Source organism: Mauremys reevesii, linkage group 1 (assembly GCF_016161935.1).
Source record: "Mauremys reevesii isolate NIE-2019 linkage group 1, ASM1616193v1, whole genome shotgun sequence".
NCBI lineage: Eukaryota > Metazoa > Chordata > Testudines > Geoemydidae > Mauremys > Mauremys reevesii.
In genome coordinates this window covers 322231622-322257128 of record NC_052623.1, presented here as the reverse complement: position 1 = coordinate 322257128, position 25507 = coordinate 322231622, and the positions used below count along the sequence as shown (strand labels likewise).

General features: G+C 43.3%; 1 protein-coding gene across 3 annotated transcripts in view; it reads right to left on the bottom strand.

Moving 5' to 3' along the window:
• Positions 1 to 25507, bottom strand: part of HDAC10 (histone deacetylase 10) — a 51833-nt gene that overhangs the window by 8316 nt on the left and 18010 nt on the right. Inside the window, exons 1-15 of one of the 3 annotated variants that reach the window (XM_039512035.1) lie at positions 21372 to 21552; positions 20318 to 20384; positions 19603 to 19737; positions 18264 to 18360; positions 17626 to 17723; positions 17255 to 17359; positions 16991 to 17059; positions 16023 to 16149; positions 11986 to 12051; positions 11568 to 11627; positions 11106 to 11195; positions 7720 to 7826; positions 5314 to 5381; positions 2292 to 2580; positions 1497 to 1587 (exon numbers count right to left, since the gene is read on the bottom strand). In XM_039512035.1, the coding sequence (XP_039367969.1) occupies positions 1497 to 1587; positions 2292 to 2580; positions 5314 to 5381; positions 7720 to 7826; positions 11106 to 11195; positions 11568 to 11627; positions 11986 to 12051; positions 16023 to 16149; positions 16991 to 17059; positions 17255 to 17359; positions 17626 to 17723; positions 18264 to 18360; positions 19603 to 19737; positions 20318 to 20382 (1467 nt within the window). In that variant the 5' untranslated portion in view covers positions 20383 to 20384; positions 21372 to 21552. Of the gene's footprint in view, positions 1 to 1496; positions 1588 to 2291; positions 2581 to 5313; positions 5382 to 7719; positions 7827 to 11105; positions 11196 to 11567; positions 11628 to 11985; positions 12052 to 16022; positions 16150 to 16990; positions 17060 to 17254; positions 17360 to 17625; positions 17724 to 18263; positions 18361 to 19602; positions 19738 to 20317; positions 20385 to 21371; positions 21553 to 25507 lie in introns of those variants that run through there. The other 2 variants (XM_039512036.1, XM_039512034.1) reach the window with 2 other exon arrangements.

Below are 25507 nucleotides of genomic sequence, written 5' to 3'. Positions count from 1 at the left end.
TGTTTGGCAACTTATTTAGAAGGGTTGTTCTATGCTGAAAAGTGACTCTGTAAAAACGGCACCATGGGGTTCCACGTTTATTGTCTCTCAATGACTTTCAGATCAAATTTGCTCAGTTTACAAGTAGGCATTGCTCAGGAGGAACAAACACTGGTCTGGGACTCAGGCTGTCCTGAGTTCTAACTGTCACTGTTATTGTGATTTTGGCCAAGTCACTTCACCTTCCTGTCCCCCTAGCTGTACAATACCTACCCCCTGCAAGGATTAATTCACTAACGTCTGTGTCATGTATTCAGCTGCTACATAAATACGGAGTAAAACAAGATTTTCCCAATTTCCAGCATGGGAAGCTCAGCCTAGAATCTGAAAGTCAAAATGGGAACTCTTTGGATTTTGAACAATAAAGGTTCTCCACCTGCAATTTAGTTATTCGTTCTCTTGACTGTTGTAGAACCCAGCTCCCTCTCCCAGAGCTGTGTGGGGTTTGTAATGTTAGCAGACATCAAAAAACTTGCTTTTGCCACCAACGTCTGCAAATATGACTAAATATTAACAGCAGGAAGCAGACCTGTTGAGTACGAAGGGGTCATTTTGACATAGTTGCTTTTCTGACCAGTACTGTACTTTAGAATGAGCCATTCATCCAAAGAGAAAGTTTGCAATTGTACAATGACAAAATACAAACTCAGTTATGTTTTGCTTGTTATTTGTAATTCTTCAGGTCACACTTGCTAATTGTTGATGATATTTGTCTTTAAATATAATCTTTCCTCAGTTCCTGATCCTGCAGTGAAATCATCACACTGAATTTGGGCTATCACATACACTTTTGTGGCAATATATTGCGATGTTTTAAACAAAACAAAGGAGGATTATTGCTTCACTGGAGAGTTAAACAGAGAAAATCTCAGTTCTGAGTAAACTGTTACTCAGACATCAACAAAAAAAATAATAATAAAAGGGCTAAACTGCGCATTTAACATGCAACCCATAATAAGGGATGATGTGTAACTGCACTGCCCTAATGGTAGGACCAAAAGGCAAAATTACTCCCAATGTGCACTGGGAAAGGAATAATTTGTGACGCTCCTTTATGGGGTGCAACATACTCTATTTGCATAGCCATGGCTCTACCTTCTCCCCTCCCAGTTTTGCATGAAGCATCCAGCGCACAGCCCTCTGCACTCCCTTAAGAGTCAGAGCAATGATCTGGGTAGGCCTAATGCACAAGGGGGATTTTTGCTCCCTCATATACCCCTGCTCACATAAAGGCAGGGCACAATCAAACACAATCAAAAAAATTACTGAAGTAAGCTGCTGTTCATATATATTTTCTCATCTTTCACATTTACTTTAGTAAGTAGACACAATTTTAACATAGCTACAATCTGGCGGAGACTAGCAGGATAGGAAAAGACATAACTAATATTGAGCTAACACTGAAGAACAATCAAAGAGCAGAAGAAACAGAAAACAATCAAGGTAGTTAATATTACCTTCTTCTTTAGTATTTTATCTAGGACAGCCAACACATTCTGAAGACAGACTAAAGCTTTCTCTTCCTTCACAAGTTCTGCATCAAATGCACTGTAAAATAAGTTTTTTAAAACTAATTAAAAATTGGGTTATGAATAATAATCTGTTATATTCTGAATAGTACAGTTATAGGTTGCTTTTCAGTAATAATGTTAATTACTAAATGTTTCTAAAGCATTATGTAGGTGCTACACATTCATCCTCAAAGAACTAGAGGTGGTCAGAGGATGATAATTTTGTTTCATGACAATTTTTGAGATCTTGAACTTTGTTTTCACTCCACAAAACCCTTTGGGACACTTTCCAAAACAGAATTGTGTCAAAACAGTTGTTTATGGATTGAAAAGCTCAGGTTTTCAATTCAGATCTCCTTCTATCAATCTCTGGTCAGAAGTGAACAGAGAGCCCTGGCCCTCAGAAAACTTCCTACTGCAAACTTCATTGAAATCGATCTGTTTCTGCAAAATGTTTCAGTTTTGAAAAAAAAAAACAACCCAGCACATTTGATTAAATTACTTTTAGTCACAAAATGGTCTGAGAAGTTCTACAAAGAGCTTTGCCGACATATCATTTACCCCATTTTGCAGATAGAGAAACTGAGGCTGAGGTTAAGGAAGGCCAATGCCAAAGAGAAAGTTAGTATCAGAGAACTAGGATTAGAAGACAAGAGTCACTGGTTTCCAGTCCTTTGGTCAAATCACTATACCATGCCCTCTCCTCAACATTAAGTTGACAGCCACATAAATAAGGCCAACCTGACAAAAGTTTTCAGTTCTTGTGCATTCATTTCCATCTCCACTTGAACAGATACTGGTAGCAAATGTGCATCAGCTTTAGAGACAATTGCTGCTGCTGTTTTAACAGGAGGCACTGGAAAGAGAATTTTTTTCATGTGTGATTCCAAAAACCTGTCTGTTTTGATGGCTTCATCACTCTTAGTTGTCCCAACCGCTTGCTCTGCTGTGGGATGTGTACTAGTTTGAATTAGCTCAGCCTCCATCATCTGTTGTGATTTGGTGCTGAGATCATGTAAAGGAGTTGCTTCTAGAAAAAAAAAATATGTATTTTTTGGTTTCACAAGTACCATAAAACACACATGTAATTCCTGGGCACTAAAAATGTTACTTATTAACATGTACAGTAATTGTATTTATTTACCATAGAGGGGTGCATTTTCCTGGCTGGTGCAAATATGTATTTTCAGGTGCTGATTTAAAATATATTTATGCTACAAAGAAATATGTAATTTTCAGAAGTGATATTCGGCATTACTGTGTTCATTTTCATAAAAATATGGCTTCAAGCTTCCTTTGGTTAATATGAAAGATGAGCAAATAAAGCTGTTTCTAAAAGTTTTTATTTACAGAGTAAAATAAATTGTTCCGTATTCTTTGAGGGCCCAATCCTACATGTGCTTAACTGAGTTAATTGCACTGAATTCATCCGAACAACTCATGTACATAAAGTTACGCATCTGTGTAAGTGTTTGCAGAATTGGGGCCTAAAGGTATACTCACCCTTCAGGTACCACTATTTGAATAAAAGCCATAAACATTACTGGGAATATCTCTGTAAATCTCAAGAGATTAGAATCCTAAATATGAAGCTTTTATCCACCAACCTCAACTAAAAAAAGCCTACAATGTATACCATTAGCTCGGATGGACCACAGTAGAAGGCACAAAATAAACAAGATGGAAGGAATATTTTTCAGAACACGTACAGCTTTTATATTCTCAATTGGTGGAATGATTCGGCAGAAAGAAAACCAGTTGTAGTTAGCATGGTTTTTGTATCAAGGAGTATCACTAGTAGTTGTAAGAAGAAAGCAAAACAACAACAAACAGAAAAAGAACACACAATACTCCTCAGCATGATATTTATCCCAGACTTATGACACTAGTGCCAAACCCCCACAAAAGCATACAAAGGGAGGAGGAAGCTGAGCAAAGATTAAGCCTTTGCTCACTGGGACCAGATACTGATTGTGCATCCCGTCATATATATTAGCACTTCCAACCAAGACGAAATTCACTGTTGATAAATGTATCACTTGTATTAGTGATAAATGCAAAGGAATGCACATTGGAAAATATAATCCCAACTATACATACAACATAATGGAGTCTAAATTAGCTGTTACCACTCAAGAAAGAGCTCTTGGAGTCATTATGGATAGTTCTCTGAAAACATCCACTCAATGTGCATCAGCAGTCAAAAAGGCTAACAGAATGTTAGGAACCAATAGGAAAGGGATAGCTAATAAGTAAGGCTATGTTTTAGTCATGGGTATTTTTAGTAAAAGTCATGGACAGGTCACTGGCAGTAAACAAAAATTCACGGTCCATGACCTGTGCATGACTTTTACTATATACCCCTAACTAAAATTTGGGCAGGGGGCCACAGGTGCTAAGGGGTGGGAGGGCGGTCTAGGGGCACCACGGGTGCTGAGCGAGGTGGCCCAGGACACCGCTGGTGCTGGGGGAGGGTTGGCAGGGCTGGCAGGGGCTCACTATCCGGCTCTGCGTGTCCCTGCAACTCCTAAGCGGGCGACGAGCCAGGGGGCTTCGCGTGCTGCTCCTGCCACACGCGCCAGCTGTGCAGCTCCCATTGGCCGGGAACTGCAGCCAATGGGAGCTGCGGGGGCAGGGCCTATGGACGCGGGAAGCACACGGAGCCCCCTGGTCCTTCTGCTGCCTAGGAGCATGTCAGTGGGAGCCAGGGAGTCTCCCACCCCGAGGTAAGCACCCCCCGTACCACCCAACCCCCTGCTCCTAGCCCTGAATCTCCTCTCACACACCCAAACTGCTGCTGCTGGCCAGAGGGCTGCAGCCCCTAAGCCAGCACCAGCCGCTGCAGAAGTCACGGAGATCACGGAAAGTCATGGAATCCGTGATTTCCATGACAGACTCGCAGCCTTACTAATAAGACAGTAAATATCATAATGCCACTATATAAATCCAAGGTACGGCCCCACCTTGAATACTGCATACAGTTCTGATCACCCCATCTCAAAAAAGATCTATTGGAATGAGAAAAGGTACAGAGAAGGGCAACAAAAATGATTAGGGGTATGGAACAGCATCCATATGAGGAGAGATTAATAAGACTGGGACTGTTCAGCTTGGAAAAAAGACGACTAAGTGGGGGATATGATAGAGGTCTATAAAATCATAACTGGTGTGGACAAAGTGAGCAAGGGAGTGTTATTTACCCCTTCACATAACACAAGAATAAGAGGTCACCCAATGAAATTAATAGGCATCAGGTTTAAAACAAACAAATGAAAGTACTTTTTCACACAACGTACAGTCAACCTGTGAAACAGGATGTTATGAAGGCCGAAACTATAACAAGGTTCAAAAAAGAATTAGATACGTTCATGAAGGATAGGTCCATCAATGGCTATTAGCCAAGATGGTCAAGCAACTCCATGCTTAGGGCGTCTCTAAGCTTCTGATTGCCAGATGCTGGGGCTGGATGACAAGGGATGGAACCCTGTTCTGTCCATTCCCACTGAAGCATCTCGCATTGGCCACTGTTGTAAGACAGGATATTGAACTAGATAGACCCCAAGTGGCCATTCCTATGTTCTTATTAGCTATGCCAAATTACACCAGCAAAGAATCTGGCCCTGAATAACGATCCCTCACAATGCTTCTGTGAAGTAGGTAGGTTATTTGATCCTATGAATATTAATTATAAATCTTTTCTAGAGTTCAAGTATGTATCACATTTATCAACCACATAAGCAAAAAGAAACAGAAGAGCAATTACCTTCATACATCAAACATTTCCAGTATGGTTTATGTGCACCTCTCACATTTTGTATAGACTCTATAGCACTACAAAAGAGAAGTGATTAGCATCAGTTCAGATGAAAATATAGGGAAAGTTACTTGCCAAGCTAAACATAAGACTCCGTTTCTGAAGTCTTGGCTAGAAAAAACTAAGAGAAGCGCATGTTACTTGGAAGGATTACTTGCAAGTGTCAGTCACAGAAAATGAAAGGGAATGTGTAGTGTTATGGTCCTGTACCAGCTATCCACTGAGTACAGAGCTTGCTTGTGAGCAAGAGACACACCAGATGTGTTCACTATACCATCCTTTAATGATCTGCCCGCAGGTACAGCTGAGGTTAGCTTGAATAAATATTTCTCAGACAGTGCCACCTAGTGGCTGAACGGTATAATACAGTTTAGTGTTCAATTATATGAACACATTGTCAAGTATCAGAGGGGTAGCCCTATTAATCTGGATCTGTAAAAAGCAACAAAGAGTTCTGTGACACCTTATAGACTAACAGATGTATTGGAGCCTAAGCTTTCATGGGTGAATACCCACTTCATCAGATGCAAATTTGACACCATCAGCTCAGGATTAAACAAAGACTATGAATGGCTAGCCAACTACGAAAGCAGTTTCTCCTCCCTTGGTGTTCACACTTCAACTGCTAGAAGAGGGCCTCATTCTCCCTGACAGAACTAACCTTGTATCTCCAGACTGATTCTTTCCTGCATATTTATACCTGCCTCTGGAAATTTCCATTACATGCTTCTGGTGAAGTGGGTATTCACCCATGAAAGCTTATGCTCCAATACATCTGTTAGTCTATAAGGCACCACAGGACTCTTGTTGCTATAAACACATTGCTTTCCATCTCTTTCAGTACCTTGGAAGTGCATACACTTATACACTGTTGAGTGAAATCCTGGCCCTCAAGATGTAAGTAGCAAAACTGCCACTGCCTTCAATGAGGCCAGGATTTCACCTGTTGTCTTGCATCTTTCCATTGCTTCAGCAGATTAAGACATCGATCCTGCAATCACATCTATCCATGCACACACTTGTACAGCCCTCTTGAAGTCAGTGGGGCTCTGTGTAGGCACAAGGAGCAGATGCAACACAGGTTTGGGACCTAAGAAAATAGCGATATACCCTTTGCTATTTCATTGTGTTGGAAGCAGTAGGTCATTTTTCATATTATTATTGCTAAATATTACAGTAGCATTTACGAGCCTCGTCCAGAGCCCTGGTCCTCACAGTGCCGGGTGAAGGGGCGATGGAAGGTCCCTAAAAGTGTGTGTGTGGGGGGGCCCACCAGCACCTGAACCATGGCCCCGCCCCTTCACATCACCCCTTCCCCCGAAGCCTCTGCCCTTGCTCCGCCCCTTCCCCCCGACCCCCTGCCCTCTCACTGTCTCTTCCCCAATATCGCTTCTTCCCCCGAGGTCCCACCTCCCGCTCGCTTCTCTCTGCCCCCTTCCCCCCACCCCCGTCACTTGCCCTGACAGCCAGTAAAAAGTGGGAGGGCACAGCCCTCCCACCTTTAAGTGATGGGGCCATCAGCCTCTGGCCCCCCTGTTCCAGCACCCTTAGCTAGGTGTCGTACAAACAGTAAGTAAAGAGAAAGTTGATGCCCCAAAGATATTACAATCTAGATTCATGACAAGATATTGTGTGCATTCATAGCTCACCCCACTGGCTGCTGTTATCTGATATTGCCACTCATGGCATTATGAGTTCAGCTTTGACTGAGGTGGATGTCTATAGAGAAATGAGGTTTAAGGATAGAGCTAGTAAAAAAAATTCCCCTCCTGATTTCACTCAGATTTTAATCTTAATTGGAAATAATCCCAGAAAAGGAAAACAAAACCAGAAATAAATTGATCAATTTGAAGAGGGAGTGATCAGAGTCAGAAAAATTATGCATTCTAGCAGCATATTAAAGCCCTGATTCAGCAAGGTATTATAGGTATTATAAGCACATGCTTAACTGTCTCATTGATGGAACTATTCACGTGCTTAAGGCCAGGCATGTGCTTAACTACCTTTCTGAACTGGGGCCTAACTTCTTAATTTGCATTTATCAATATTATCATCATATTGTTTAATATTTTTGAGCATCAGGATTAAGAATGTAAGGAATGAGAATTTTTATTATTTTCTGGAAATTGTAGCATTTTTAATGAAATGTTCTGTTTCCCACATTTAGGGTTTAAGGTAGTTTTCTTCACACTTTTAGGCTGGATGATAAAAGTAGAAAAAATATTATGGAATGCCCATATGACTTGATTTCTAGCTCACACTCAAATAGCTCCAATTCAGTGTACAATCAGTGTCTTCCACAAACAATAAGAACAGACACATATGGCATGAAACAAAATATCTCTTGATCCATACCTTAAGCATGGTGCCATTTCTCCAGAGATTGGGGGGAGAGGGTCTCTAAGCAAAGTTTTCACAGTCATGCAGACTGATTCAGACAATGATTTCAAATGGTATCCACCCTAGGAAAATTAAAGTATGTTTTGTGTAATGCAATGAACAAATGCATAGTAAATAAACTACCTGTAAAGCATGCTTGTACAAAGTATATTTTTTCATTTAAAAATATTCTACATCCACCTTTTGAAATATGCCTGCATGTTAGCTAAATGGAAAGTAGGATCTAAGGGCTACTGCCATGGAAATAGTCAGCTACAGTTTCTGTTTCAGTCTGAAAACACTTAGTCAGATGTCATGGAGCAGGTCCTCAAGGAATCAATTCTGAAGCACTTAGAGGAGAGGAAAATGATCAGGAACAGTCAACATGGATTCACCAAGGGTAAGTCATGCCTGACTAACCTAATTGCCTTCTATGATGAAATAACTGGCTCTGTGGATGAGGGGAAACCAGTGGATATGTTATTCCTTGACTTTAGCAAAGCTTTTGATATGGTCTCCCACAGTATTCTCGACAGCAAGTTAAAGAAGTATGGGTTGGATGAATGGACTATAAGGTGGATAGAAAGCTGGCTAGATCATTGGGCTCAACAGGTAGTGATCAATGGCTCCATGTCTAGTTGGCAGCCGGTATCAAGTGGAGAGCCCCAAGGATCAGTCCTGGGGCCAGTTTTGTTCAATATCTTCATTAATGGTCTAGAGGATGGTGTGGACTGCACCCTCAGCAAGTTTGCAGATGACACTAACCTGGGAGGAGTGGTAGATACACTGGAGGGTAGGGATAGCATACAGAGGGACCTAGACAAATTAGAGGATTGGGCCAAAAGAAATCTGATGAGGTTCAACAAGGACAAGTGCAGAGTCCTGCACTTAGGATGGAAGAATCCCATGCACTACTACAGACTAGGGACCGAATGGCTAGGCAGAAGTTCTGCAGAAAAGGACCTAGGAGTTACAATGGATGAGAAGCTGGATATGTGTTGACAGTGTGCCCTTGTTGCCAAGAAGGCTAATGGCATTTTGGGCTGTATAAGTAGGGGCATTGCTAACAGATCGAGGGACGTGTTCAGTCCCCACTATTCAGCACTGGTGAGGCCTCATTTGGAGTACTGTGTCCAGTTTTGGGCCCCACACTACAAGAAGGATGTGGAAAAATTGGAGAGTCCAGCGGAGGGCAACAAAAATGATTGGGGGCTGGAGCACAAGACTTATGAGGAGAGGCTGAGGGAATTGGGATTGTTTCGTCTGCAGAAGAGAAGAATGAGGGGGGATTTGATAGCTGCTTTCAACTACCTGAAAGGGGGTTCCAAAGAGGATGGATCTAGACTGTTCTCAGTGGTACCACATGACAGAACAAGGAGCAACGGTCTCAAGTTGCAGTGGGGGAGGTTTAGGTTGGATATTAGGAAAAACATTTTCACTAGGAAGGTGGTGAAGCACTGGAATGGGTTACCTAGGGAGGTGGTGGAATCTCCTTCCTTAGAGATTTTTAAGGTCAGGCTTGACAAAGCTCTGACTGGGATGATTTAGTTGGGGATTGGTCCTGCTTTGAGCAGAGGGTTGGACTAGATGACCTCCTGAGGTCCCTTCCAGCCCTGATAGACTATGATTCTGTGAACTTGTTAAAATACATCATTGTGAAATGACACCAATGAGCAGAACCTGGTTTGAATGCATTACTGGAAATCAGTTATGAGCTTACAAAAAGAAAAAAAAAATTGGGATATTTGGGGTGAAATTCTGTACTGAGCCACTAAGGGTATGTCTACACTGCAATTAAAAACCCACAGCTGGCCCCTGCCTCGGGCTCACAGGGCTCAGGCTCAGGGGCTGTTTATCTGCAGTTTAGATGTTTGGGCTCGGGCTACAGCCTGAGCTCTGGGACCCTCCCACCTCACAGGATCCTAGAGTGCTTTCACAAGGGGACTCCTCACCCAGCTGAAACAAGGAATTTTAGGACCCCTTTATATTGCCCTCTTACCCAATATAGAATGGTCAGAGTGGGGGGTGAGGATCTTACCCTTGATGTTTTATCTCTATTAAACTCATTTTCATCTGCGAGTATCTATTCTGATATATACCTTAGTGCTCAAAAGTTGCAGCACTGACACCCCTGGAGACTGAAATCCACTATTCATCCATTGACAGGTATAGAACGGTAAAAGACCAATATACAATATGCTATTGTGTGTCCAGGGAGGTTGAAGTGTTCTCCTACAGGTTACCAGATTTAAAGGTAGCCCTCCTGCGGCAAAAAACTTCAGGACCAGACTCCAAAGAGAAACTGCTGACCTTCAGTTCATTTGCAAATTTGACACCATCAGCTCAGGATTAAAGAAAGACTGTGAATGGCTAGCCAACTACCGAAAGCAGTTTCTCCTCCCTTGGTGTTCACACTTCAACTGCTAGAAGAGGGCCTCATCCTCCCTGACTGAACTAACCTCATTATCTCTAGACTGATTCTTGCCTGCATATTTATACCTGCCTCTGGAAATTTCCATTACATGCGTCTGACAAAGTGGGTATTCAGCCACGAAAGCTCATGCTCCAATACATCTGTTAGTCTATAAGGTGCCACAGGACCCTTTTTCGCTATTTAAAAGGAGAATGAGGGTGAGAAATGGGTTCGCCTTAGGAAAGAAACCAGGCTTGGATGCCTTGAGTGAGTAGTAATATCTCTACAAACTCAGCATGCCCACAAGTGCCATTAGTTCTTTGAGGATGCTGTCGAGAGGGTGAGTTTGAAGGATGCACCATGAAATGTTCAGAAAGATAAAATATTTTCTTAGTTAAAAAGAAAGCTTTCAATAGCAGTAGGTCGTGTAGAGGGTTTTTAATAAATACAATGAGAAATCAAGGACGCCATTACTGGGTAAATATGTACTTAGGCAGATGTCTTTAAAAGCTCTAGTGGGACAAGGTTTACTTGCAAAAGTGTCCCTAATGCAGCCTTGTTCTTAATGGATCTGATATGGTTCGGAGTAGCACTCCAGTTGCTGCGCACAAGCACTATGAACCCACATGGAAAGCTTTATGTTTTTAAATCAGAATATAAAATCATCATATAAATTCTTTCTCCCTCAAAAGTGTAGACTACAAAATGTCAGTTTAAAAAGAGATGCAGTTTTCCTACACACTCACAAAAGAGCACTGTAAAGTCTTAACCATTCTTGCATTCCTGGTTCTCAAAAAAGACATTCTAGTAAAGCTTCACATGCATAGGGAAAGAATTTATTTCGCTGAGCTTTTTTATGTCTAGTTCCAGGCTAGGGATGTGAGGCTCTTATACAAAGACCCTCCCCTCCAAAATGTACAAAAAAAAAATGACACGTTTAAAGCTTTACCTCTAGAACTGCACACAGCCTTCCATTAGCTAACTGCATCAGGAAATGTGTAAGGTGAGCAAAGCACTCTGGAGTAGCATTCATCTGACCCTAAAAACCAGGAAAATGTTAGAAAGAAACAGAAGCCTTAGTCAACAAAGCTGGTAACATAAGAACTGCTATAGTAGATCACCCACGGTCCATGTAGCCCAGTATCCTGGTTCCAGCACCATGTAGTTCAGACAAATGTGCAACACGTGGAAAAATCTGTACCTCCCCCCCCAACAACCCATAAATGTCTCAGCCTAATCCCTAGAAGTTCAAGATTAGTTTAAGGCCTGAAACATGAGGTTTTATGCTTGGTCAAAGTGAAATCTACTTATCAATAGCTGGACAATTTCGACATTTAAAATATAAATAAATTTTATTTTTAAAGTAAAGTAATGGATGAGAGAAGGTGCAAAATCCTGTATAATTGCTTACCTCGGGGTCACCAATTCCTGAATCATATCCAGAAGAGACCAGAATAAGTTCTGGAACAAACTATAATAAAACAAAGATATATTATATAGCATTTTTGCAATCCCTGGGCCCAGTCCTGTCAACTGGACTACACACATGAATAAAGAATTTTCCTGAGTAAAAACTGCATGACTTAGCCTTTGTATTGTTTTCATTAGAGCCTTTTATATTGAATATGTAAAAATAAAACTCTTATTCATGTCAATATTTCACTATTCAGGCATCAGTCATTCAGACACTCCTTTCAGTAGAAACAATGGACTCACTGCATTTCAAATGCACACAGCATTTCTATACCTACAGATATTTATAAAACCACCACTTTAAAAGGTTTTTTATTATTATTTTTATTTAAAAAAAATCAGAACAAAACCATTACCTCAAAAGCCACTGGAAGCAACACATGGAAAAATGCAGCTAGATAATCAGAATTCCCCATTCCAACCTGCAAAACCAATACATGAGATATGAAGCAGCTCTTTTTTCTGAGAAAGTAATGTGTTTATTTTCTAGGGGCCAGATCCACAAAAGGGTTTAGGTGCTGTGATCCTAAGTATGCCTGTATTCACACCCTGCACACTACTGTAATAATCTTTGTACAAAATATGCCTTGTGAGGTATCATTTGAAAATTAATAACTCACTGACCATTTATATTCTTGTGTGATATATGTATGTGGTGTATATTAAGAGTTATGGATATATGGTGGAATGAGGACTAAGGTATGTCGGTGGAGCTGGTAAACAGGAATGACTTACACAAAGCGATGTGTATTTGATTCTCTGACCAGCCCAGTATTCAGTTAAAGACAATGACGGTCCACTTTTAAACATTAGGTAACAAAGCTATTAAACTAACAAGTGGAGGGAGGGGGGGACAGCATGGAGCTTCCTTCAATCGCCAGATTCCATGTGGCTTTCCTCACAGCTTGAATAAACTTTACTTTGAGGGGTACCCTCAGAAGAATCCATTTCAAAGGTTTACTGGTCTATAAGCACAGGGTGGCGAACCTCAAGTGATAAGCAACTGAATTAACTGATTTTTATAATACTGTAGTATTGTATACAGTGTACAGAGGTTTTTTCTGAAAGCTAATGACACACTGGTGATTAATATAATTGTGAAAGGTATTTACCAACACTATATGAGGAAATATGGGTACTTAAATGATAGCATGCTTTAAAGTCTGTGGCCAAACACAGTGAAACAGGTTCCCTTCCAGACATGATAAAATGCAACTATTTACCCATCTCCTGTAAATTAAGCGTGGTGGAATCAAAACAATGGAAGCTCATTTACAAGCAGGGGGGTGGGAAGCTCACAGGAAGGGAACAACAGCATGAGATCATCCCGCCTCTTGAAACAAAGTCATTGAACTTTGGAAGATAGAAGCCATCTTTGGCAACCATCACTAGATAGACACAAGGAAACAGAGTTCATGCAAGCTGAGAAAGATGGGTTCTTCAATAAAGGAGAGGTTTAAGTCTCTGCTAACTACGTGAGAAACCATCTTGAACAAAGCTTGTACAGTAACTCCTTGCTTAACATTGTAGTTATGTTCCTGAAAAATGCTACTTTAAGCAAAACGATGTTAAGAGAATCCTATTTCCCCGTAAGAATTAATCTAAATGGGGGGGAGGGGTGTTAGGTTCCAGGGAAATGTTTTTCGCCAGACAAAAGACATTTATTTATATTATATATATACACACACAATACATTTTAGACAATTTAATACTGTACACAGCAATGATGATTGTGAAGTTTGGTTGAGGTGGTGAAGTCAGAGGGTGGAAGAGGGTAGGATATTTCCCAGGAAATGCCTTAATGCTAAATGATGAACTAGCACTTGGCTGAGCCCTCAAGGGTTAACACATTGTTGTTAATGTAGCCTCACACTCTACAAGGCAGCACAAATGGAGGGAGGGGAGACAGCATGGCAGAGAAAGACAGAGATACACGCTGTGTGTGAGAGAGACATGTATAGTCTCTTTAAGTACAGTGACCCCACTCTAAGTACACCGCCTTTTTAAGTAAATCAGCAAGCTGAGACAACAGCTGCTGCCAGCAAGCTCCCTCCATCCTGAGCCCTGTCATGTCCCCCCCTGCTCTGTGGAGATGGCACGATGGGGTAAAGGAGTGGAGGGGCAGGAGTGGGGGGGGAAGGGAGGGTACCCTGACATTAGCCCCTCTCCTCCCCCCCACGCAGCAAGCAGGAGGCTCCCGGGAGAAGCTCCAAGGCAGAGGGCAGGAGCAGCACATGGCAGTGGGGGGAGGGACAGCTGAACTGCCCGGCAATTGCTAGCTTGCTGGGCAGCTGCCGCACAGGGAACTTAGGGGAGTGGGGAGCTGATAGGAGGGCTGCCGGTCCACCAGCTAGCTCCAGTGAGCTGCTCTTCCTGCAAGCAGTGGACAAAGCAGGCGGCTGCCAAACAACGTTATAAAGTTGCACAATGCTCCCTTAAATGAGCATGTTCTCCAATTGATCAGCAACATAACATCAAAACAACATTAACTGTGACGACTAAGTGAGGAGTTACTGTACCTTGCTAGATTGGGTTTTAGACTGTTAGATGTGTGTTTTTCACTTTTATTTGCTTGTAGCCCTTTCTAAGTGTATTCCTTTTACTTGGCATCACTTAACCGATGTCGTTAATTAATTTGTTTTATTTTTACTATAAACCAACTCAGTGCTGTGTTTAAAGGGAAAGCTGCATTTATTCAAGTTAAGTTAATAAGCTGTAATGTGCTTGTGTGTCTTTAGAGAAACAAATGAATCTTATGATTTCTCTGCATTGTCCAGGTGAGGACTGGACATTGCAGAGCACATGGCTTTCAGAAAATTTGGGATTGGGAGTGTGTTGGGGTCACCTTGCTGGTTGTAACCAAGGCTGGTGGAAGACAGAGTGGGGCTACAGACAGGCTGCTGGGGTCAGAGCTGCTGAACTAGGACTGTCTAACACACAGACACTTCAGGGTGTGACCTGCATGTTTGTAGGTTGTGAACATCCCAGGCTGGGAGCTGCAGCAGCAAAGCATTGTAAGGCATTCAGGGTAGCAGGGCAAATGGTGACAACCGCTCACTGGTCTGGATTGCATCCTGAACCCCATGACAGGTGCCTACGTCCCAGTTTTAGGCACCACTGCAATCTGCAAAACCCTCACCTGGCTGCCACCTAACCCCACAGCTACCTACATTCGCTCAGTACCTAAACTTTTGCTATAAAAGTCCCCTAGGCAGGTAAATTTCTGCCTCCGAGCATGCACATTGCTCCCTAAGACAGGCATCTGGATGCCTGTCTCATGGCTAAGCTCCAACCTGATCCTCAAACCAGGAGAAGATAGACGGAGGTTTGCCTATCTTACTTTAATCCAGCAGGCAAGCTCAGAGCACGCCTAACACTAACAAAATAGGCAGCGACGACAATAGCCTTTAGCCTAGTGGTTCGAGCACTCACCTGGGATGTGGAAAACCCTGGTTTAATTCCTCCTTCTACCTGATGAAGAAAAGGGATTTGAACAGGGATTCCCTCCACCTTTTGAGAGCCCTAATCACAGGGCTAAAGGTTATTAGGGAGCTCTCCTCCTCTTCCCTTCCCCTGCCATCTTGTGCGGAGTGAGACAGGCCATAAGAAATAGTTTAGGCACCTAAGTCACCTGACTCCAGACAAAGGGTTTCCACAAGCAGAGACAGGTGCCTCTCTGCAGGCTGGACTTAGGTGCCTAACTCTTTAAGAGCAGAGGGACTTAGGACATCCTGCTCTTGTCAGCATCTCTCATTGCCCTGCCTAAAGTGCTGGCTTTTATGGATCCCATTCTCAGGTGCCTGTCTCTCCCCAAGTACTGTACAGAGGGCCTAGCATCCTAACTCAGCCTTTGTGGTTTTCAAGGTGCCTAAAAGTTAGGCATTGCAATGTTGAGCACTGCAATGCCTACGTCCCTTTGTGGTTCCAGATCTCAGTTCCTTCAAAGCCAGGTGCAACAGTTAAACAGGAGGAACAGAATACAAAAGCTAAGGCTCCTGCTTTAAGGCCCCAGGTACAGCCATCCATCCCTATTCAGCAAAGTATGTACACATTCAACTTCAATGGGTCTTAAGTATGTGCTTAAGTTCTTTGCTGAAGAGGGATCTATTTCATCATGTGCTCAAATGCTTTGCTGTATCGGGGCCTAACTAAATAACATACAGGTAAAGGAAAGGGAATGTCTGAATTGGTGACAGATTGTTTAAATCATCACACTGAAAGTCATTTTCTCAGAAGAGATTCCATTCACTGGAATGTGTGACCTCTGCCAAGTAATCAAGTCAATGCATTTCTCATCAAAAGTATTACTTCTAAAATTGCTAACACATTGCTCTGAATGCATGACAGACAAAGCTATTGAATGTGCACTGTTATGCTGTCAAGCAACATTTACCTTATTCCAAGGTACATTTAAATTGAATCCTTTTCCTTTTCCCTGACCAACAGCATCATAATCAGATTCTCTGAGCAAAGGCCAGAACTGCTGATGTTCATAGCGATGCCAGGAGAAATAGAGAACACTGAAAGAAAGAACAAACAAACCCAAATGAAACAAAAGTTATGAAGGATCTTTTCACATCTGACTCTCTCTGGCTCATTTCACATACAGCATGAAAATAGGCCTTAAGTAGCAAACATTCCCCATCTTTCTCTCCACTAATATCGCTGAACAAACTGGCACCCACTTACTTGAAAAAGCTCTGTATAGTCTAGCACAACAGTCAAATTCAACTAGGGCACTTTTGCTGTAAGTTTCTGGCACAGACTGCTCTAGAGCCAGAGAAAGGGAATTTTTGAAAGAAGGGTCTTGCTGATGGGCTCAGAGTTTGTAGCTTTTAGAAAACAGCATAGAACACATTTGTTTAGACCAGCTGTTCACTGAATATTTGGATAGTGGTGCGGAGAGAGCTTTCTATCAGCAAACAAAGGTAGCCACAGGGCTCATGTTGTGTCAATTTTTCTAGAGTAGACTTACAAATTACTTTTAATTAGGTTTAAAGGTTTGTTTCGGTTTGTTTGACAAATGAGAATAAAGAAATACAGTTTCAGAGAGAATGAAGTACACTTCTACCCCAATATAACGCGACCCGATATAACACGAATTTGGATATAACACGGTAAAGCAGTGCTCCGGAGGGTGGGGGGTGGGAAATCAAAGCAAGTTTGATATAACGCGGTTTCATCTATAATGCAGTAAGATTTTTTTGGCTCCCGGGGACAGCGTTATATCGGGGTAGAGGTGTACCTAGAAGAATGAGAGGCATTTTGTAGGAATTTCTATTTTCAAAATAAGAAGGGTTTTATTCTACTGAGAGGCAACCAAAAATAAACCAACCTGACATGCAAAAGAAAATTACAAACCTGGGATCCTCTTCAAATACATATTGAATCCCTTGTCCATGGTGCACATCCCAGTCAACAATGAGAATTCTGCATGAATCAAAAGGAAATATTCACTAGAACCACCACAGCAACCCAAACCAAGAGGATAGTAAGTAACAGATAGAGGAGAAGATTGTTAAAGGCACTTTGGTGCCGAAAGCCTATGGACTTTCAGTGGAAGTTAGGCACCTAACTGCCGTTTGTGTCTTTGAAAACCTACCCCAGAGACAAATATATACTAACCTCTGAAGACCATATCTTCTTTTCGCATACTGAGCTGCAATAGCAACATTATTGAACACACAGAATCCATTGGCTGCATTTCGCTGGCTGTGATGACCTGGAGGCCTGAAACAAAGCTTGACATGGTTACTCACTAAGAATGAACTTTGGTTGAAAAGTAATGCAACCCCTGCTTGGTTGGAGTGGCACCCTGTCCCCCTCTAGTGGTGGCTAGGCCAGCAAGAGATTGATGAGCCTGCTACAGCCAGGGCTAAGAGACATATCTTTTAGCTCAGGCAGTAGAGGCTCATACATTTAGCTCAAGGGGTCCCATGGTTTATCCCTGCTGCCGGTACCTCTGTGAGGGTCAGAACTCTTAAGTGCTTCATTACCTTACTAATGCCATTCCATTGTGCACTTTTCCTGACATCACAGAGTCCACCAGTTGCAACGTTGCTCCTACTGCTAGTTTAGCACAGCGGTAAGTATTCTAAGAAAAGAAATCTAATTATTGTCATCAGCCACCCACCAGCTGGTTTAAACTAAACATAACTGACATGTTTTGCATCACTATAACAGATTATTTGAAGTGTTACATCCAACTTCACTGGGGAGGTAACTGAGAGCAGAATTTAACAATGGAAATTCAAGTATGACTTTTACTAGAAATATTTGTGTATATCATGCACTGTTCTGAAGCATGAGCAATACAGAGGCAAAAATGGGAAGAATTATGGGAGGAAAGTGTTGGCCTTAACTCTTAGTCTCCTTATTTTTATTAGTTTAAAATAAAATCCAGAGCTATACTTCAATCAGGTGGTGTGGTTAGAGAGCAGAAGCTGTGGAGCTGTTATGTTTGTCAGTTAAAATTACTACACTGATACTTGTAAGTACCTCGTGAAAAAAACTACTAGTATATTTAAACAAACAAAAACAAAAAAGTTGGCTATTTTAATTCTAGCTATAAAAAATGGGCTTCTAATGCAACAGTATATAAAATCACAACAGGGAAATGGCCATGCCCACATACCGGATGAAAGTAAACAGCATCATAATTTTCTGAGACTCTTTGGAGTTCTTCTTCATTCATTGTCTGGGTGCTCTTTACAACTTCCAAGTATTCTGAACTTTAATAATAATAATAATAATAATAAAAAAAAAGAGAAAGCAGGTTAACTGAGATATGCCTGAAAAATCTCTACTAAACATAGAATATCAGGGTCAGAAGGGACCTCAGGAGGTCATTTAGTCCAACCCCCTGCTCAAAGAAGGACTAATCCCCAGACAGATTTTCACACCAGTTCCCTAAATGGCTCCCTCAAGGACTGAACTCACAACCCTGGGTTTGGCAGGCCAATACTCAAACCACTGAGCTATCTCTCCCCCTTTACTAATGTGAAAAAAAAACAAGAGTATGTGATAATATGAGAGGTTGATGGTAGCATGTGAGACCTAGCTTCAGAATGTCAATCCCACAGCAGGATTCTACTTTGATCAAAGCAATAAAATCAAAATACTCTCTGGGTCCCAAGAAAATGCATTCAGATCACAAGTAAAATTGAGCTTGGTGGTTTCATCCTAATATACCATCAACATTTTCCCATACTGAAAAACCACTGCACAACATGGCACAATTAAGGCGGGGCCAGAGCTACAGCCAGGGCCTTCTGAGTTCAGGAATCCCATCTCTGGGGCACCATCTCTGAGTACGTATACCACAGTCCCTCTGGGCCTAGGGCCTTCTGCAGAATTAAATACAATGCCTTTCTATTTGATTCAATTTATCTTGGATAATTTCCCCTTCTTTTCCCCTCAACATCTCTTCCTATTTGATTTATATAAATTCCCATTTTTCCTGTGTTCATTTTTTCTGGCAAAGTTGGACTAGTTTTGTTTAAAGTTTACTTTTAAAGTTTTACATGTTCAGCGCCTCAGTTATATGCAGTTAGCACATGCATCCGACAAAGTGGGTATTCACCCACAAAAGCTCATGCTCCAATACGTCTGTTAGTCTATAAGGTGCCACAGGACTCTTTGCTGCTTTTGCAGTTTGCCAATTGTATACAGTGCTATCTCTGCTCAAAAGAAGCCCAGAATAGGAAAAACAAGAAAATTGTCGGACAGGATTTAGGTGCATTACAGACTTGTGCAGGGAAGTTTGTTCAGTACCTGCCCCCACCACACCTAGATCTGACTAGTCTTTCATTTTGGGCCTGATCCATTGCCCACTGATATCAGCAGGAATCCCTCAATTGACTTCAATGAGCTTTGGGTCAGGACCTTTCATAGCAGCAAAATATATGAACAGTTTTTTGTAAAGGTCAAATAAGATCCAGGTGATTAAATGAACATTATACTTGATATCACACCTGTGAACCAACATGATCTCTTCTTCGGTTCCTTCCCTGACAGGTACATGGATACATCTTTCCACAAGATGATAATGTTTAAGTTGCTCATAGGAGGATAACAATCTTTCCGGCACTTCAATATCACACTCAGGGCTACAAATAAACAATAATTATCTTGTTACAATACAATATCAACAAGGCTTATTATAAATCCTCTTCAGGGATGCTTAGACTTAAATATTTCATTGTGAGAAGATTCCTTTTTCTTGCAAGGGTGAAAGAAAAAAAGATATTTGAAAACTTTCCAGTTTGTGGACTGGGGAGGTGTGGGAACAACAAACATTTTTTGGTTATAAAAATGCATAAGTAAAAAGGAATTTTATGTGGCTCTTTAAAAACATCAGGAGTGCAACCGACAAAGAACGAAGCCCCCCCACAAAAAAAATCAATAAAAAATAGAGCTAGAGCTCCAAAATAAAGAAGGCAAGAGTACTCAAATGAAAAGAGCATCAGAGATAAATAATGCTCAAGGCCAGCAAAGAAAAAGGGGATTTACAGCAGGATTCTGCTTTGATCAAAAGCCATAAAATCAAAATACTCTCTGGGTCCCAAGAAAATGCAGCTCACGAAATGGAAATCAGGGCCACCCATCAGCTCTTGTATAGAGCATTTCTAAAAACGCTCTAATAACGGATTGTTGATAGAAAATTCAGCAAACCTGCAGCTGACTTACTCATCCCAAAGTAGTTTGTAACTTGTCATTTCATCATCGTAAATCAACGCTGTTCCGGAAGCCATTGCTAAAACAAAACAAAACAGACATCCCAAGATACATTTGTGCCCTGCAATTGTCTGAATAGGCAGCAAGCCAACATTGTTGCCATTAGCGCACTAGACTCTGTTATCCAAACTGTAACATTGCAATACATACCTATCTGTCAGGGCTGGTCTGAACGTACCGGTATGTTTGTAAAGTATTGGGTAATCCTCAGATTGGTGAAACCAAAAAGTGTTATTATTTATACCATAGCCATTACAGTTATAATAATTTATCACGTTAACCTTTATAGGGTTTACTTTTAGAAGGATGGGTTTTGTGGACATACAAAGAAATTAATTTAAAAAACGGATACAAAGTGACAAAAGGAAATTCAAATGCAAAACAATAAACTGGTGTAATCAAAGGCAAGGACCAGAGATCAGTCAGTGGGATGTTAATATGTAACCTAGAACTGCCCATACCAGCTCAGCTTTCCGGTTCAGTCTAGTATCAGTTTACTTTAGAGCGTCTAAATTACACGGGGGTTCCCTATTATTAAATAGAGCGCGTGTTTGCAGCAGGACCAACTGCAAGATCAAATCATCCAGTCACGCCCCCACCCTCCACCAGTAAAAATAAACCGACGAGCAAGTTGTCCAAACACTTGGGGTGCTAGTGAAGCTCCAGCGCTCTCACACCATACATACCCCGAGGTCAGTGGCACCCCCCAAAAGGCCGTGAGGCCCCCTGGCTCAGCAGTGCAAACACAGAAAAAGAAGTTGGGGGAGCGGGTCTGAGAATGCATCAGTCCTGCAGGCAGACAGGAAACCACCGCGTGGGGGCGGGCGCGCGGGCATAAAAGAACAGCGCAAGTGGCAGGAGGGGGAGGCCGCGCACTCCTCGTTCTCTTCCCGGGCTGTGCCTGGGGGTGGGGGTGGTAAAGGGCTTCAGGTTACCGCCCCGCGGAGGGAGGGAGGGAGGGGGGGGGCTGTATCTTTGCTCTGAGCTGGGGCCTTGCGTCCCCTACCTGGGCTGTCTTTGTACCGCTGCTGCGGCGCGGCCCCTTTGTCTTCTCTTCCTGTTTCCTTTGTCAGCCCATGAATCCGGAGTGAAACCCCCCAACAGCTCCACCTCCCTCATCCGTCCTTCCCATTTAAGTGGCTCACGTGAGCGATCTTTGAGGGAGGAGTTACATGGTAGGGCATTGTGTGTGTGTGTGTGTGAGAGAGAGAGAGAGGGGGCACTCTGTGTGTGTGTTGGGGCAGGGGTGGCAGTGCACTCTGTGTATGTATCAGAGGGGTAGCCGTGTTAGTCTGGATCTGTAAAAGCAGCAAAGAATCCTGTGGCACCTTATAGACTAACAGATGTTTTGGAGCATGAGCTTTCCTGGGTGAATACCCACTTCATCGGATGCATGGTGTATGTGTGTGAGGGGCAGGACACTGGGGGGGGGCAGAGGTGGCAGGGCACTGGAGAGGAGGAAGCATTGGCACAGCAGGGCACTCTGTGTATGTGTTGGGGCAGGAGTGACAGGACACTCTATGTCTGTGAGGGGCAGGGCACTGGCGGGGAGGTGGCACTGGCAGGGCACTGTATGTGTTGGGGCAGGGGTGGCCGTGCACTCTGTGTATGTGTGTGAGGGGCAGGACACTGTGTGTGTGTGTGTGTGAGGGGCAGGACACTGTGTGTGTGTGTGTGAGGGGCAGGGCTGGCAGGGCACTGGGGAGGAGGCAGGGCACTCTGTGTATATGTTGGGGCAGGAGTCACAGGACACTCTATGTCTGTGATGGGCAGGGTACTGTGTGTGTGAGAGAGAGAGGGGGTAGGGGTGGCAGGGCACAGGGGGGAGGCGGCACTGGCAGGGCACTCAGTGTATGTGTTGGGGTAGGGGAAGCAGGACACTCTGTGAGGGGCAGGGCGCTCTCATAGGCGGCAGGTTATATATTTGTGCGGTGCCCGGGCTCCAGGAATATTCAGGGCCGGGTGCCCTGCTCCAGCAATATTTGGAGCTGGGTCTCTCCCCCGGCCCTGCCTGGATCGGGCCCCGGCCCCCGCAGTCCTCCCCCCCCGCCCCGCCCCGCCCCGCCCCATCCCTGCCTGGAGCAGGTCCCAGCCTCCGCCTGCCACCCCCCCCACCCCCACCCCCCGCGTCGTGTCCCTGCCTGACAGAAATAAGCGCGCCCGTCTCCCCTGCCTGCTCTGTGCTGCGGGAGGGCTCCCAGCAGAACTGCTGTCTGCTGCCCCAGGGTCCTAGTGCCTGCCATTCACTAATGGCAAGGCAGGCTGCCCTTACCCTGAGCCTCTCCAACGCCCCAAACCCTCATCCCCAGCCAGAGCCCTCATCCCACCGCACCCTAATCCTCAGCCCCAGCCCTGAGTGCCCCCACATCATGAACCCCTCATCCCCCTGCACCCTAATCCTCAGCCCCAGCCCTGAGCCCCACCGCAGCATGAAACCCTCAATCTCAGCCCCAACCCTCATCCCCCCACACCCTAATCCTCTGCCCTAGCCCTGAGCCCCCCCGCATCATGAACCCCTCATCCACAGCCCTCACCCCACAGCCCAACCCTCTTCCCTAGCCCTGAGCCCCCTCCTGCATCATATACCCCTCATCCTCAGCCCCACAGCCCTCACCCTGCACTCCCTCCTATCCCCAAACTCCCTCCCCCTTCCCATACACCCCTTTCCAACCCCAAACTCCGTCCCAAAGCCTGCACCCTTCACCCCCTCCTGCACACCCACCCCCTGCCCCAGCCCAGAGCCTGCACCCAGCACCCAAACTCCATCCCAAAGCCTGCACCCTGCACCTCTCCTGCACCCTAATCCCCAGCCCAGGATCTGCACCCCAGACCTCCCCCGCCAAGCCCCCTCCCAGAGCCTTAGGCAGGTGGGGGCGGAGTTGGGGGGCGGGTTCTGGGCACCACCAAAATTTTTACAAACTTGCCACCCATGGGCGCTCTCTGTGTGTGTGTGTGTGTGCACCTCACTGAGGAAACTTGGAGGGCCTGGTTCTCCTTACACTAAGGCCGCTTTACACCTCTCTCATGTGTAAAGAGGTTTTCTGGTGGGTAAATATGTAAGTTATAGCCATTCTGAGGCCCCTCTACACTACCAGAGCTGTGTAAATAGACTTAGGCCTGGTCTACACCTGAAACCTAGCTACTTCGCTCAGGGGTGTGAAAAATTCACATCCTCAGAGACAGTCCGCTGACCTAAACCCCAGTATAGACACTGGTAAGTCAATAGAAGAATTCTTGCTTGGACCTAGCTACCGCCTCTCAAGGTAAAATCCCTTCCATCGCTGTAGCAAGTGTCTGCGCTACAGCACTACAGTGGTATAGTTGCCATGCTGCAGGTGTGCCGCTGTAGCGTAAACATATCATTAGTGCAAACTGGTATCAGCCCTTTTGTCAGGGATTGTTTTGAATGTGTTTGTTACACTCCCAGACGGACAGTTTAAAACAGGAGTATTTTATTAAACTTTTGGCATAATCCAACAAAACCCTTCAACCTAAATCCTGACTAAATCCCTCAATATAAAGGTAAATAAAACTAAACTAAGGAAATAACTCATTTTATTTTTTATAAAGAACCACGAATCTAATTCCCTGTGGATCATACTCAAAATGTACCTTTTAGTATGATCAAAACCAGGTTAGTGATGTTGTTGACCATTCTGAAAGCTATTGTGCTTCTAAAATGGGTCACCCACTGCTGGGTATGAATGTTACATTGAAGAGAGCCTTTTTATGCAACCTTTATGGGAGAGTTGGTACTTGTATAAGCACTGACAGAGTTCTTTAAATATTTACCATTGTATCACCAGAGATTGACACACAAGCCACAGGACAGAATGACCTGAGCTTTTGAACAACATGCTTTTTTAACCAGTTGCTTCATTATACAACAGAGCTTTAAAGTTTCAGCTTCTGGATATTTCTCAATCTGTATTAGTTTTCCAGTCCATAATAGCAAACTATGGGCTACCTCTGGTTCAGATGCATATATATATAAGAACATTAAAATGACCATACTGGGTCAGACCAAAGGTCCATATAGCCAAGTATCCTGTCTTCCGGCAAGTGGCCAATGCCAGATGTCCCAAAGGGAATGAACAGAACATGTAATCATCAAGAGATCCATTCCCTGTTGCCCATTCCCAGCTTCTGGCAAAAAGTGGCTAGGGATACCATCTCTGCCCATCCTGGCTAACAGCCACTGATGGACCTACCCTCCAAGAATTTATCTCGTTTTTTTAACCCTGTTATAGTCTTGGCCTTCACAACATCCTCTGGCAAATGATTTACATTTCATGAATGTCAATGGGAATTGTGGACACCTACCTAAGGACGGGATTTTTCCCAGTAACAACAGTACTCAATTCATAACAAGAGTTCCACAATATATACAGAAACCTCTATGCCATATGGATTTTAATTATTATGAAAGATTCATATTGGGGCCTATCTGCACTACTTGAATAAACATGCTTGTACACAACTCTGTTATGAATGGGGATACTGTTATAACAGTTTAAATACAACTTTTTATTGCCAGTATGGATAGGCAAACAGCTCTAAAAATATATTAAGATCTGATTCAGTCCTGTATTTTCTTGTCCTCACTGGTAAGAAGAAGCCATGTTGTTACTATGGCCTTAGGCAAAGAGTGGGACTCCATAGTGCTGGGAACTAAACAACATGGGACAGAAGACAGTCCCTGCCCCAGAGAACTTACAGTCCGCAATGAGCTCTGCCATGGTAGACTCAATCAAAGTGTTTATTAAAGGATTGGGGTCTAACTAAGGACAATATGTGACAAATGAGTATAGGACACAATGGTGGGAGGAGAGAAGCCAGGGGAACAATGATAGGAACACAAGGTTGTATATATTAGCTAAGTGTAAGCTAGATTTTTAAATTTTTGTATGTAAGTGAACAAGAGGGAGATTAATAAATCACTAAAAAACTATTTGCTTAGTTTTAATAAGGATGCCCTGGAGCATGGTAGAGAATCATGTGCTAGCAGGTGTAATTGGGATCTTAGACAGGACCTTGCTTTAAAATTCCAGATTTTTTTTTAAACTTTTTAAATATACAAACACAACAGGAAGCATATTACTGGTGTAGTTGATAATTTATGCAGTAGCTATTACATGTTTT